Source organism: Castanea sativa, chromosome 2, assembly GCF_040712315.1.
Source record: "Castanea sativa cultivar Marrone di Chiusa Pesio chromosome 2, ASM4071231v1".
NCBI lineage: Eukaryota > Viridiplantae > Streptophyta > Magnoliopsida > Fagales > Fagaceae > Castanea > Castanea sativa.
In genome coordinates this window covers 23,731,468-23,746,678 of record NC_134014.1, presented here as the reverse complement: position 1 = coordinate 23,746,678, position 15,211 = coordinate 23,731,468, and the positions used below count along the sequence as shown (strand labels likewise).

The window sequence follows — 15,211 nt, the reverse complement described above, 5'->3', positions numbered from 1 at the left end:
CAACAGTTGAACATCCTCGGATTTTCTTGGATGCCTTCCAAGGGTATCATCAAATACCTTTAGCACTATCTAATCAGGAGAAAACTGCTTTCGTACTCCCATTGGAAATTACCATTATCATGTGATGCCATTTGGCCTTAAGAATGCAGGGTCCATATATCAAAGAATGGTGACACGGATGTTTGAGTCACAACTTGGGAGAAACATGGAGGTGTACATTGATTATATGGTGATAAAGAGCAAGTAAGTTGTAGAGCACTTAGTAGATTTGGGGGAGGTGTTCTCGATGTTGAGGGAATATAGGCTAAGCCTAAATGCATCTAAGTGCTCTTTTAGGGTTAGCTCGGGAAAGTTTCTAGGCTACATGATAACATACCGAGGAATTGAAGTCAATCCCGATCAGATTAAGGTCATTAATAGCTTGCCTCCTCCTCAGTACCCTAAGGAGGTACCAAAGTTAATAGGAATGGCAACAGCTCTTAGGGCTGTACACGATGCGATGCGGCCAATTTTTTGGGGCATTTTTGCACCGCACCCCTTCCCCATTCCTCGGATTGGTCAATTGGTGGATGCAACAGTTGAAAATCCTCGGATGAATTTCTTGGATGCCTTCCAAGGGTATCATCAGATACCTTTAACACTATCTGATCAGGAGAAAACTGCTTTCCATGCTCCCACTAGAAATTACCATTATCGTGTGATGCCATTTGGCCTTAAGAATGCAGGATCCATATATCAAAGAATGGTGACATGGATGTTTGAGTCACAAATTGGGAGAAACGTGGAGGCGTACATTGATGATATGGTGATAATGAGCAAGTAAGTTGTAGAGCACTTAGTAGATTTGGGGGAGGGGTTCTCGGTGTTAAGGGAACATAGACTGAGCCTAAATGCATCTAAGTGCTCTTTTGGGGTCAGCTTGGGAAAGTTTCTAGGCTACATGATAACATACTGAGGAATTGAAGTCAATCCCGATCAGATTAAGGCCATTAATAGCTTGCCTCCTACTCGGTACCCTAAGGAGGTACCAAAGTTAACAGGAATGGCAACAGCTCCTAGGGTTGTACACAGTGTGGTGCGGCCAGTTTTTTGGGGCATTTTTGCACCGCACCTATAGGAGCGGTTTTCCCTCATCCCTAACCACACTTCACCTGTGGAGGGATGGGAACCGGTTTACACAAGGTGCGATGCAAAATACTGGTTCGGTGCAGTTAGTTCGGTTAATTCCTCATTTTCTCAGGAACCAAACACAATGCAATTAACAACCCAAACCACATCATACTCATGAAAAAAACCCAAATATTCCAAAAACAAAAAATCAAAAGAAAATGAATTCACAATCTTTCTCTCAAACATACCCATTTCAAATCACAAAAACCCAAATAAAAAAACTAAACCAAACCTATAAAAGATCAAACAAAACGATTGAAAATAAATTACATGAACAAACCTGGTAGAAAGCATTACATTTGCAAGGAAGAGCAACTGAAGTCAGAATCATCACTAGAAACTCTTGAGAATATTGTGACAAAGAGGAGAGAGGAGAGGGTGGAACTCCAAAAAATGCGGCATTAAGCACTAGATTGCGGTGGTAGTAAGCGGCGGAGGTTGAGGGGAGAGAGAAAGAGGAGAGATGAAGACTTTTGTTGCTGACTTGCTGGGACTAGAAGAGGCAAACAGATGAGAGTGTGGGTAAATAAACCTAGGGTTTTAAATTAAAAAGCAAAAAAACTTTTTTTTTTTTTAATCTGATGATAAAGCTACGTCATCTTGTTGGAGTGCAAAACAACCACCGCTCGCTGCATCGGACGTCTTTGATTTGTCCAAATCGCTACCGACCATAGCACCAACATCTACAGTGGGCATGTGAAGCGGTCGGATTGGTTCAGTGCCGACCAGTTTCATCGGTGCCAGTCGATACCTAGACAGGCCTAGCTGCTCTAAATAGGTTTATCTCTTGGTCAGTAGATAGGTGACGTCCATTTTTCCAACTCCTCCACAAGTGGAAGGACTTTCAATGGACCGAGGAGCGTGTGTTAGCCTTTGAGAAGCTCAAAAAATATTTGTCGCGCACCCCAATCCTTTCTAGACCTAAGAAAAAGGAAGTGTTGTATGTGTATTTAGTAGTTACAGATTATGTCGTTAGTCTAGTTCTAATCATGAATGATAGTGGGGTACAAAGACCTGTATACTATGTTAGTAAGTCCTTGCAGGAAGCTGGGAAACGTTATTTACCCCCCGAGAAGGCGGTGTTGGTCATTGTACATGCCACGAGGAAGCTTCCACATTATTTTCAAGCACATACTATGATGGTGCTCACCTAACTTCCCTTGCAAGCACTCCCGCAAAAATCAAATTACACGGGCAGGATCTCTAAATGAGGAACCATGTTGGGTGTCTATGACATTAGATATATGCCTCGTACTGCCATACAAGGGCAAGTCTTGGCTAATTTTGTGGCAGAGTTTACAGAGAGTATGGCCGAGGATGGGAATGGGAAAGTAGATGTAATGATGGTCTCGACTGGCGTCGCCACTTGGGAGGTGTACACCGATGGAGCAGCTAACCGAAAAGGGTTAGGAGTAGGAATTATGCTGATAACGCCCGAGATGCTAGTGATGGAGAAATCACTATGTAAACACTCGATTTTGCACCCATGATATAATCAAGGAAGATGACTAGAGTGACCATCCTTGTACCTCAAAAACCATGATTGTATTACATGCATTAATTCATTCATTGCATATCATAAAAAATATCTTGATATTCTAACGATCATGACAGTACGTCCGATTTCCATATTGGACCGTCGGATCAAGAGATATCACTTGGTCAAGTTTGCACGGTCGGCATACATTGTGTCTAGGTAGAGTCGACCAAGCATGATTAATTTAAACTAATTCTAATTGGTTAAGCAATTAAAATTAATTAAATAATTCTATGATTGATTCATAATTAGTGTTTAAAATAGGATTGCTTACAAAGGAATAAAAGAGATAATTGGATAACAATAAAATTGTGGATAATCTGAAATTTATCAAGATTTATTTTAGGGTATTTATCTACAAGATAATTGTTGCTGAAAATACCGAAATTATCTAGAAAAGAGTTCAAAAAATTGGAATCCGAATTGGAAACACGTCTAAGTGCATGGCCCAGCGCAGGAAAACCCTAAAAAGTGAGTCCAAAAGGCACCCAAACACAAAAGTCCAATCAGCACTCAAGAGTGCCATTCAACACTTTTGGAGTGTCGAACGACACTTTCAAAGTGCCAAATGGCACTCTTTTGGACTTTGGCCCAACTTCCTTTCGGGTGACAATAAGGCACATCTTTTTCTACCTTTTCACAAAAGGATGAGTCCCGATTTGTATTTTAAGCGTTGTTGCTTATTTTTTAAGCACTCCAATCTCTATAAATAGGGACTGGGTCTCAAAATTCTACACACTTTTTCGCTCTGAGGGGGGATATGTTTTTACACTCTTAGAATACCTATATTTCTAACTCCCCTTTCTGATGTTCTTTTTCTAAAAGCTAGGGTTTTTAGGTTTCAAAGATAATTGCATAAATTTCTTTGAACCCTAAAACATCCTGTCAAGAAGAAGAGCTCTCCATGCAAGAGGTTGTTTTCTAATTACTCTTTTCTTTTTATGTTTCTTTTGTTATGATAATGCATGTTTGTATATTTCTTTCAATTTAATTATTTCAAGAATCCATAACATTCATGTTAATCTATATTGTTAAAGCATGTTCTTGATTTTCTTTGTTATTATTGTTGTGATCTCTTTCTTAGTGTCAAAATCTGCATGTTATCAATTACTTTAAAATAAAATAAAAAATGGATCTACATCTTCATTAGGTGTAGATCTGAATTTTTCTTAAAACAAAAACAGATCTGCATCTTTATTAGATGCAAATCTGGTTTCTTAACATAACATAAATTTATTTAATGGATAAAGTCCCCTTCTCAAAAACAAAAAAAAACAAAAAAAAAAAATTCTTATTTTGGTACACATAAAAATAGATTTGATTTCTTTTAACATACAAATCTGATTTTTTTTTTATCACAAAACAGATCTGATTTTTTTTTAATACTAATCAAAACCTTTTTGTTTAAGTTCACAAAAACAAATCTGGTTTTTTTACCAACCCAAAAACCAATTTTTCTCATTCCCAAAAGACAGATTTGACATTTTTTAATCAAAAGATTTTTTTTTTTTTTACTTTATCCCAAAAACATATCTGATCTTTCTTTCATCAAAAAACTAATTTTTTTTTACACAAACATAAACTGGTCTGATTTTTCTTTAGAACAAAAAATCAATTTTTTTACAAAAACAAATCTGAATTTTTAATAAAGAAGGGTATGCATTCATAAAATAGATTCATATGATTTAATTTTATTCTTGTTTTCAACATATCATTCGTGTCATGCATAAAAATGGTACATTGGTCACAAGAGTCTAGAAAGACTAGACTCTATCTGGGCGGAATGGGTGCCTAACACCTTCTCATTCCGTAATTTAGCCTCCGAATTTAGTGTCTTTGGATAGGGAGACCTGGGCTTTATCTTTATTTTTATTTTGGGTAGATTGTAACTAGGACAAAAAGGCATGTAATTATTTGGTAGTTTGTAACTAGGATCCAAAGCTATGTAATTGTTAATTTTCAAATATGTATCCTTTTTAGTCAATCAATGAAACAAGGTAATTCAGTCTTGTATTTTTTTTTATTTAGTTTTTTTTTATTTTTTGTACATAGCAAATAAGTGGCGACTCCACACCACTTACCCAAAAAGAGAGGTGTCTTGAAAAAGCACCCCAAATCTCTTTTTTGAGGGTACCCCTCTTGGGCAGTCTCTCACACACTACATTTGGGTTTTCTGGCAACAAATAATGAGGCTAAGTATGAAGCTTTGTTGGTGGGAATGTCAATGCTTAACAAGTTAGGGGGAGAAGTTATAAAGGTACATTCAGACTCACGACTGGTGGTAGGACAAGTCAATGGTAAGTTTGAAACCAGAGACGAACATATGCAGGGATACCTTGCCAAAGTTAGACAAGCTCAAACCCGCTTCAAGAGCTTCGCCCAAAAGCAAATCTCAAAAGGGCATAACTCCCATGCAGACTCTTTGGCCATGTTGGCAACCTCTTTAGAAGCAAACCTACCTCGGGTCGTCCTTGTTGAAGATATGGCCAATCATAGTCTTGACGAGAAGCTAGTGGTTGGGGTGCACAATGTTCAGGTTGGGCCCAATTGGATGGATCCTCTGATTACCTTCTTGACGCAAGGCCAACTACCCGATGATAAAGTTGAAGCAGAAAAGATACGTAGAAAGGCCCCGCACTACTAGTTATCCAAGGAGCACAAGTTGTATAAACAATCCTATTCAGGACCATATCTATTGTGTGTGCATCCCGAGGCAGTGGAACCCTTGTTAGAGGAATTTGTGGAAGTCATACTGGTGGGAGATCATTGGCCCATAGAGCCCTCACTCAAGGATATTGGTGGTCGAGCATGCAGAAAACTTCCCAAGATTATGTAATGAAATGTGATCAGTGCCAAAGGTACGCACTAAATATTCATCAACCAAGAGGGGCCCTAAACCCACTTTCCAGTCCTTAACCGCTTGCTCAGTGGGGCTTGGACATTGTGGGGCCATTCCCTCGTGCCAAAGGAAACCAAAGATGGCTCCTCATCGGGACGGATTATTTTACTTAGTGGGTGGAGACTGAACCTCTTGCTAACACTAGGGATGTGAATGCTAAGAAGTTTATTTAGAGAAACATTATCACCAAGATTGGGGTCCCACAGCATTGATCTCGGACAACGGGCTTCAGTTTAATAGTAAGACCTTTCGAAGCTATTACGGCAAGTTTGGAATCAGAAATAGGTATTCTACTCTTGCTTATCCACAAGGGAACAAGTAGGCCGAGGCTACAAATATGGCCATAGTATCTGGGCTAAAGAAAAGGTTAGATGATGCCAAAGGAAGATGGGTAGATGAATGCCCCACGTGTTATAGACTTATCGCACTACACCCCGACAATCAACTGGAGAGACTTCTTTTTTTAATGACCAATGGAGTTGAAGTAGTGATTCCTACTGAATCAGGATTCCCAACCTTGAGAACTGATCAATTTAGTGTTGAGGAGAATAATGGCGTACTGTCCATTAGCTTGGAACTGGTTGAGGAAAAGAGAGAGGTAGCTATGGTGAAGATGGCTCATTACCAGCAAAGGCTCAAGAAAGGATATGACAAGGGAGTAAAACTGAGGCCACTAGCCCCAGGAGACTTAGTCCTAAGAAAGGTTGTGTGAATAGCAAGGAACCCATCCTGGGGGAAGTTAGGCCTCAATTGGGAAGGCCCATACCGGATAACGTCAGTGGCAGGGATTGGGGCTTATTACTTGGAAGATTTGGACGAGAATGTGGTTCCACTTCCTTGGAATGTAAATAATTTACGTTATTATTATTATTAATAATATGATGTTCTTTTCATTCGTTACTGGTTTATTTCTGTATTATTGTAGCTGTGGCGCAACTCCTAATTACTTGATGTGAAAGTTTCTAAGTGTTAAACAGAACTTTGGTCGTGTTTGGTTCCTCAAATCACATACCTTGGGTAAACTAATGTTTTTTTATATCTCTAAGTGTTAAACAAAACTTTGGTCATACCTGGTTCCTCAGACCACGTACGTTGGGTAAATTAATACTTTTCTATCTCTTTAAGTGTTAAACAAAACCTTGGTCATGTCCAGTTCCTCGAACCACATACCTTAGGTAAATTAATGCTTTCCTACTATGCTAAGTACTAAACAAAACCTCGGTCATGTCTGGTTCCTCGAACCACATACCTTGGGTAAATTAGTGTTTGATCTATCTGCAGTGGATGACTAAGATGCCTTGATGAGTTTTGTTTCAAGTGTTTCAGAAATACAGGATGTCAAAGTCTTCCATTCCATGAACTCTCTTCTTGCAAAGTTTTTCAAGAGTTTGTGTTAAGATAGATTTTAAAGTACTTAATAAGTGAATATGAGTTGAGTGATTTATAACTTCTCTCATATGTCCATTTGTTTGTTGTGGTTTTGTCACAAATTGCCAAATAGGGAGATTGTTAAGGACGTGTTTTATGTAATTGGCTAATCCTTTAACAAAACGCAATTTACTTGTATTTAGGTAGATCTAGGATGTGTTTAATACTTCAAGAAACATGTTGTTCAAGCCAAGTATTAAAGCCATAAAGAAAGGTTGTTTATTAAAGCTGGACAGAATCCAGACAACTCTCAATAGATAGCTATCTATCGAGATTTAATGAGTCTCGACAGCTCTCAACAGATTCTATCTATCAAGGTCTCAACAGCTGCTGGATAGCTGTATCTATCAAGAATTACGAAAATCAGTTTTTCAGATCTGATTTTCAGCACATGCTTATGTACTTGTGTAGGGTTTCTTTTCTCACAACCCTAGACATATATAAGGCTTATTTTAAAGGCCATCACATAAGAGAATACAAGGAGAACACATGCAAAAGGTGACTGGTGCCTTATTCTCTCTAAAAGAAGTTACTGCGTCTTTGCGCCTTAGGGTTTTATAACCAAGTGCTTCTTAATCTTCATTGTTGATGAAGTAAAGAACTTTGTAGCCAAAAATCTTCTTCAAATTGGTGAGTGAGTTACATACTGAGATTCGTGCAATGAAGTTAGTCATATATTGGGATCCGTGCGTCAAAGGGTGGCATTCATATATTGAAGAGTTCAGAGGCTCTGAAGCGGTAGAAGGTTTCTGCTATAAGTTCATCTACGGGGATTGTAGAGTCTAGGGACAATGGTTTTGTACTAGATTTGAAACTTCTCTTTGTTATAGTGGATTGCTTTTCGGGAAGGTTTCCCCCAAGTTTTTTACTGTGAAACTAGTTTGTTTCATTGATTTTTCTGGGTCATCATATCTTGTCTTATTTACTTTTCCGCTGCGTATGATTTTAACATGATATTGATGTTTGTTTGTTTTAACAATATTTATTCATAATAAATTTAATTAACAACTTGGGTTTAAAACTTGTTAATTTAATCGACCGGGGTCTAAATTTTCCAACATTTATCCTTTTTTTTCTCCTTCTTCTAGCTTCCCCACTTCAGCTACCTCCTCTGATTCAACATCCACAACAATTACAGGAGGGGTTTGATCTTGCTCTTTCTCTATAGTAGGTGTGGCAGCTGGAGTGGTGGTAGGCTGGATTGAGGTAGACGCAGAGCTAGGGTCAGCAGAAGATTGAAGAAGGGCAAGACGTAAGGCTGAAGGATAGTATACTTGATCAGGAGATCTAAGCTCTGATTCAGTACTAACCCCAACTATAGTAAGGGCCTGACCCAGACCTTGAGGTAAAAGGCCCGAGCAAAGTCTCGGAGCTGGGCTGTCAAACTTTGGGCATTCTTAGTCATGCTCGCATCATAGGCCGCTTGTTCGGCCTTAGCCTTTTCAGCTTCCTTGGCCTCCAGCTGTTGCTGTTTGACCTTTACCATGGCCAAGGCCAGCTGACTCTCAACCTTTTTCTGAGCTTCCAAAGAGTTTGCAGCCTGCTTTTCAAAACTGGCTAAGGCGGACTTAACATTCTTCCTAGACTTCTCCACCTTAGCCAGATGGAACAAAGTGTCTTTAACTCTCTGCTTTGCCTCAATCTGGCCTTTCTCAGCTGCGTCCTTTTTGGCATCAGCATCACAGGCTTCGCCCAAGACATGGTCCACCCACTATTCAGCCATGAAGGCTGCTTGAATCAACTGGAACATTAAGAAGTGTAAGTACATGTACATTAGGGACATGAGTTTACCAAAATAAGAAATTAAGTTCGTACCTTGGCAAGGTCCCTCTTAAGGGACAAGAAGACCTCCCTCTTTCTTAAAGATTGAAGTTCGTGCATATCCTTGGGGAGGAGAAGGGCCTTCTCAAGGCATTCAGAGAGAATGTCTTTTCTTCCTTGCTGAGTGTCCCTCAAGGTGGCGTCACTCATGATAGGGTTCCCCCAGCTCAGCACGAATGTTGGTTTCCAAGGAAAGTCCTTTGGAGGTTGTCCCCTCTCTGAACCCTTAGAGGTCCCGGTGGAGGTGCCCTTCTTCTGCTAAGCCCTCGTTGTTCAGGGCTCCTTGGTGGGGGGCTGATGCGACAAGCGCGAGACCTCCCCCTCTTTAACCCCCTTAGACCCTTTGCCCCCTTGGGCCTTTTTTTCATTTTTTGTCAACAACGTCACTAGATGACACACGCATGGGGGAAGGAATGGGTGGTCGAGGCACTAGAAGGATCGTAGGGGAAGCGTCCCCAGCATGGATTGTGAGTAAAGCCAGCAGGTCGGGGGTTTTCTCCTCTGGCACCATTCCATCAGGGATGTTAGATGCTCCTTGGTTGGTGTTGACTTGGGCAGGTCGTAAACGACGATGAGAGGGGCTGGGAGTGTCCTTAGGATCCTCTTGCTGGTAGAAGACCTCAAAGTCTTTTTTTGTGACTTCTTGAATGGGCTCCAGAGTGCACTCCTTCACTTCGTCATCTGAAGGAATAGGTTGCTCCTGGAAGTAAAGAACTTGGTTTCGAGCGGGGCTGGGAGTTAAGCGTCTTGAGTTCTAGGTAGAGGAGGATCTGTTGTCAAGAAGCCGGGAACTGCTACGTCAATCAAAGCTAGCCTGGGGTCCTTAGCTTTGATTACGTGCTTAGGACTTTAGAAGCGTTTGGAATGGGGTTAAACCCAAGAATCATGTGCACCGCCTGAAGTTCACCGTCCTTGTGAAGAAAAATCTCTGATCTGAGGATTCGGTTTAGACCGGGAAAGTTCACGAAGTTCTTGTTCGGGGCTATGTGATGTTCGTCTGCCAATAAACATGCAACATAAATTATGTATTAGGGAGAGATTCTTATAAAATTTCTTCTTTACATAAATGAGAAAATCCTATGCGTGTCTAGTGTCTGTGGGAACCCTACCTAGTTCCCCCCCTCTTGGGTGGGACAGTGCAATCCATCATTCTAGTCTCTTACGACGATAAGGAAATATTCATCCATACCCTTATTTGATTCAAGCATACACAAAATTAACATAACGTTTGGGACCCTACATTTGATGTAGTATTTGGTCTCCTTCCCTTTTTGCCCTCTTTGACAATTGTATACCCAGTTCACATCATGCCATGTGAGATTGGCCCCCCATCTTACGGTTTATCATATCTACGCAACAGAGGACGCTAAATACGTCGGGGGTGCATTGTGTAGGAGTCAACCTATAGGTTATAAGGAAGTCCCTAGTGACCCTACCCATAGGGATTTCCATCCCACCTTCTATGAAGGCGATCATTGGAATTACCACTGAGCCTGGAGCTCTATTCTTAACCAACCATTCTCCTAACTCACAGTGTTGGAGTACAACACCATCAAGGATCCTATATTTGGTCCTAAAGGCAGCCATGCCTTTGGGAGTATCTACTAGCTTAGCAAATCTACCCATGGATGTTTATGGTGTGGGTAATGAAGAATCTAAGTATAAAAATAAATGAATTTGGACACACCTAAAGGAAATAAAAGAATCTCTCTTCGGCCTGTTGCTTCAACGAAAATTGCCATATGGATAAATGGGGCAAAGTTATCTCCAATATTCCCCTTATATAAAGGTGAAAATTGAGTGGTGAATTTCCCGCTCGTAAATTACGGTGAACAAGGACCTTAGGATCATCATCTCATCGTAGAACGTGGGCAAACAAGGAGCTGCCTAACACAATAAATGACGCAACATGGATACCGAAGCGTCAAGAGTGTGCTGAGGACAAGTGAAGAGACGTTACCACATGGGAACGCGTTTAGCACATACGGACTGTGGTAGTACTACTAAAACCTTACTTTTTACCTCAAAGGCAATAACAAGGTTTTAGGGGGCTATTGTGGGGACCCGAGGATCAAAGATTGGAAGCACTGCTGTAGCCTTCAGTTGTTCCTCACGAAGAAGCATCTATAGCCCGAGGAGTGAGGTTGCCCGAGGAGAGAATGGGAAGTGATAGAGTGTCCTTTAGGAGTAAAAGAGGTGAAGGTGGGCCCCTTAGGGATAAACAAGATATTTATGGGAGATTTCTTGTAAAGTCTCACCTACTCCTCCACATTAAATGGCTTGCAACAGCTTTATCAACTGCATTAATGAGGAAATGACTTGAACAATAGATCCACAGCTCAGCAGCTCCTTCCACCACCTTCACCAAAAGTCTAATGGGACAAATGTCCTAAGGAGATTTAGGAGGATTGAAGATGGAGGGCAAGGATGCAAGAAGCCATGGAGTATATAAAGGAAAGGGACTCTCAAATAAAGGGGATCTAAAAAAAATCAAGGAAATGGATTAAAGCCAGAACAGTCACTAAAAGAAAGAGAGTGAACAGTGTATGTAACAACCCGAGAACATTGTCCTCAGACAAGCTTGTAAAGATCCATCTACACATTTAAATCTTAGAATTTTGCCTCCTCCTTCTCTATCTTTGTCCTCGGGCGAAACCCAACTTGTTCATCCCACTCTCTTTACAAATATTTATTGATTTGGGCTGAGTTTGGGAACATCAATCTCACTATTCTAAGTGGGCTTAGGCCACTACGATTTCGTGCCCTTACAATCATCATCTTTGGCATAATCTAATGTTAGTTTGTATTTATTTAGAATAAAATTTAGCTAAAAATTTGGTTGTAGCCAATGACTACAACTTCACTGAATCTTTTTATTAGATTTAAATTTTGAAAAATTCATCATTGGATTAAATTTTCTTTTTATATCCTTCATACTTGGTAAATTTCTAGAAAATCAAAAATTAATAGCTATGTCATCAATCAAATATTTAAATTTCAAGTTTTTGTAATTTAAAATTATGCATAAAAAATAAGTTTATAAATTGAATAGTAAATCCGATTGGCAGGAAATTTGATGTGCATGTTAAAAACATAAAGAACATACAATCCAAAAGTTAAAGTTTTAAAAAATGTAACCATGATAATTGTTTTAATGGAAATTAATGTAGTAATTGGCTAAGACCAAGTTTGTAGCCAAACCTTGTGCATTTACTTATTCATCTCTTGATAATATATATGTGTGTGTGTGTGTGTGTGTGTATATATATATATATATATATATAGTGTGTGTGTGTAGATTTTCTTCTATACTTGTGACAAGCCATTAATCCCTTTACATCAATACTTATTGAAACACATTGAGTCAATTTGGATTTCTCCTAATAGACTCCATTCACCTGAAAAATGAGCACACCCATATTACCAACTACAATTAAGTTTGGTACCACAACAATTTGCATAATTTTACCAAAACTTGTTAATATAGCAACTTATGAGTTGTGAAATTGTGAACCCACTATTTTTTTTCTACCACTTACAACTACCAACTACAGATTAAAACTTCCGCGTGATTCTTATAGAATTGGTGGCACTTTATAGTAAAACCTGAACCCCTCCACTAGATATAAACTTGGGGTAAAACCCTGTCCTTCATTTCCTTCTTCCTTTATTATTTGACCTTGGGTCCACTCATGTAGCTAATAGGCCCCTTCGAGCAAGGGAGCTCAATGATAGCAAAAGAACATAGCATAGAAAGCCTCCACGTTAATCAGGTGTAATTTTGAGCATGGGTGTACAATGGAGAATTCTATAATATCCAATTTCAAGCCCCCTCCCATTTTGGGTATGATAGCTAATATCTCTAGTAGTTAACCATGTAAGAGGTTACAATACGTTATTTCTTTTTTTATTTAAATCATTTATATAGTTATCAAGAGTCTTCTAACTCAACTAGTTGGAACTTTTTAATGATTTTAAGATATTTATTGTGAAAATCCTCCCTCTTCCATTTTGTAATTGTTGAGAAATCTAGACTCCGGTTGATAGAATTAACAAGTTTTCAACCCAAGTTGTTAATTAGATTGATTATGAATAAACCTTGTTAAAACAAACTAACATCAATATCATGTCAATATCATGCACAACGGAAAAGTAAATAACACAAGATATGATGACTCAGGAAAACTAATGAAACAAACAAGTTTCACAATAAAAAACCTAGAAGAAAACCTTCCCGAAAAACAATTCACTATAGTAAAGAGAAGTTTCATATCTAGTACAAAATCTTTGTCCCTAGACTCTACAATCCTTGTAGATAAACTCACAGTAGAAACCTTCTACCGCTTCAGAACCTCTGAACTCTTCAATATATGAACGCCACCCTTTTGATGCACGAATCCCAATACGTGACTAACCAATGATGCATGGCTCCCAGTATGTGACTAACTCACTAAATTGAAGAAGATTGCTAGCTACAAAGTTCTTCACTTTATTAACAATGAAATCAAGAAGCACATGGTCAAAATCCTAAGGTGCAAAGACGCAGTAGCTTATTTCAGAGAGAATAAGGCATTGGTCCCCTTTTGCATGTGTTCTCCTTGTATTCTCATATGTGACGGCCTTTAAAATGAGGGTTGTGAGAAAAGAAACCCTACACATACATGTCAGCTTGGGCTGAAAATCAAATCTAGAAATTCTGATTTCGCATTTCTTGATAGATACAACTGTCGAGATATCTGTCGAGACCTCGATAGATATATCTGTCGAGATTCATTAATCCTCGATAGATATTATCTGTCAACAGCTATCAAGAATCTATCCATCTTTAATAAACAGCTTTTCTTCACTTGTTTCTTGGTCAAATCTTCATGGCTTTAATACTTGGCTTGAACAGCATGTTTCTTGAAGTACTAAATACATCCTAGATCTACCCAATTACAAGTAAAATGCGTTTTGTCAAAGGATTGGCCAATTACATAAAATATGTCCTAAGCGATCTCCCCTTTTGGCAATCCATGACAAAACCACAACAAACAAATGATCATATGAGAGAAGTCATAAATAACTCAACTCATACTCACTTGTTGAATACAATAAAATCTATCCTAACACAAACTCTTGAAAAACTTTGCAAGAAGAGAATTCATGACAAGAAAGACTTTGACAACCTGTATTTCTAAAACACTTTAAACAAAACTCATCACGGCATCTTAGTGTGAAATAGAAATAAAAGATTGCATACAATAAGAAGCATATGTATAAACAAAAAAACGAAACAACACACGTAGAGATAGGTGAAGAAGACATACACCATAAGGTGGCCTTTCATAATTTGGTCTTGGAACTGTTGAAACCAAATAATGATTGGCAATGTTTGATGGTGAAGCTGGATTATTTTGACTAGGGTTTTTTGCTTGGGAAAATGGGATGATTTGGCTAAGGGTGATTGTTACGAGCTTGCTAGGGTTCTGTGCCTGGCTAGCACCAACAAGGTTTTACTGTTTAGGCAACTTTGGGGGTTGGGGCTGTTGTACGGGTTTCTTCCCGGACATCTTGGCTATGATTCTACAAAAATTCACAGGTTAGGATATCAAGGATGCTGTTCTGGCTTCCTTCAATGAATTTCAAATCAAAGTCAAAAACTGAAAGGATAGCTTGCCATCGTGCAAAAATCTGTTTTGATGCAATGTTTTGAACATCTTTTTCTAAAACATGTTTTGCAGATTTACAATCAATCCTGATCAAAAACTTTTGATTCAATCTGTATAACTGGTGAATATACAGATAAGGGTGGTCCCCATTTGGAAGAGCTTGGTCGGATTGCATTGGCACAGATAAGGCTTTTGTCCTAACAGTATAACCTGTTCCAAATCCAAAGGTCTGATCCAGAAGTTTGAAGTTAAAGGTGATTAGGTTGTAATTGTTAATTTAAGCTTGTAATCTAGAACAATGAATAAGTTGTTTAGAAGTTACTCTTCTACCAGCAGTAGATGTTCCCAACCATCATCCCTCCCAAAGATACCAGCAGATGTAGGAATACTTAATTCAGAGTCTTATGAGTTATCAGACGTAGATCTAGACATAGGAGATTGGAATATCCCTAAAGTTCCCACCAACCAGATCTATAAGTCCTCATGGTCTTGGAAGAAAGCCTTCAAGACAAATTACCATGTTAAGACTATAGAACAAGTTTATGGTATAAACAAGGAGTACGAAACGTGCTACTTGTTATCCCCTTCAACCATTCAAGCATATAGGAAGCAAGGTCATAACTTCCTACACATAGGTTTAGTCCAAGTTGGAGTTAAACCCCTTGTTAGAAAAGGTTTGAACAACTCAATCCTTATGGCCCTCAG

At 39.0% G+C, this 15,211-nt stretch overlaps 2 protein-coding genes across 2 annotated transcripts; both read left to right on the top strand.

Moving 5' to 3' along the window:
• Positions 1–166: 166 nt before the first annotated feature.
• LOC142625094 (uncharacterized) lies at positions 167–5,351 on the top strand. The gene is made up of 4 exons (XM_075798801.1): positions 167–243; positions 337–819; positions 2,411–2,634; positions 4,855–5,351. Exons 1-4 carry the CDS (start codon positions 167–169, stop codon positions 5,349–5,351), a joined length of 1,281 nt encoding a protein of 426 aa, XP_075654916.1.
• Positions 5,352–5,943: 592 nt separating this feature from the next.
• LOC142625093 (uncharacterized) lies at positions 5,944–6,318 on the top strand. Its single transcript, XM_075798800.1, has one exon. It carries the CDS (start codon positions 5,944–5,946, stop codon positions 6,316–6,318), a length of 375 nt encoding a protein of 124 aa, XP_075654915.1.
• Positions 6,319–15,211: the final 8,893 nt, after the last annotated feature.

Excerpts from the sequence above, each read along its gene's own strand:
- LOC142625093 (XM_075798800.1), top strand. The coding sequence starts at position 5,944 with ATGGCCATAGTATCTGGGCTAAAGAAAAGGTTAGATGATGCCAAAGGA.
- LOC142625094 (XM_075798801.1), top strand. The coding sequence starts at position 167 with ATGGTGACACGGATGTTTGAGTCACAACTTGGGAGAAACATGGAGGTG. Across the intron at positions 820-2,410 it reads GATATGGTGATAATGAGCAA|ATATATGCCTCGTACTGCCA; the intron begins GTAAGTTGTAGA and ends CTATGACATTAG. Across the intron at positions 2,635-4,854 it reads AGTGATGGAGAAATCACTAT|TCTCTCACACACTACATTTG; the intron begins GTAAACACTCGA and ends CCTCTTGGGCAG.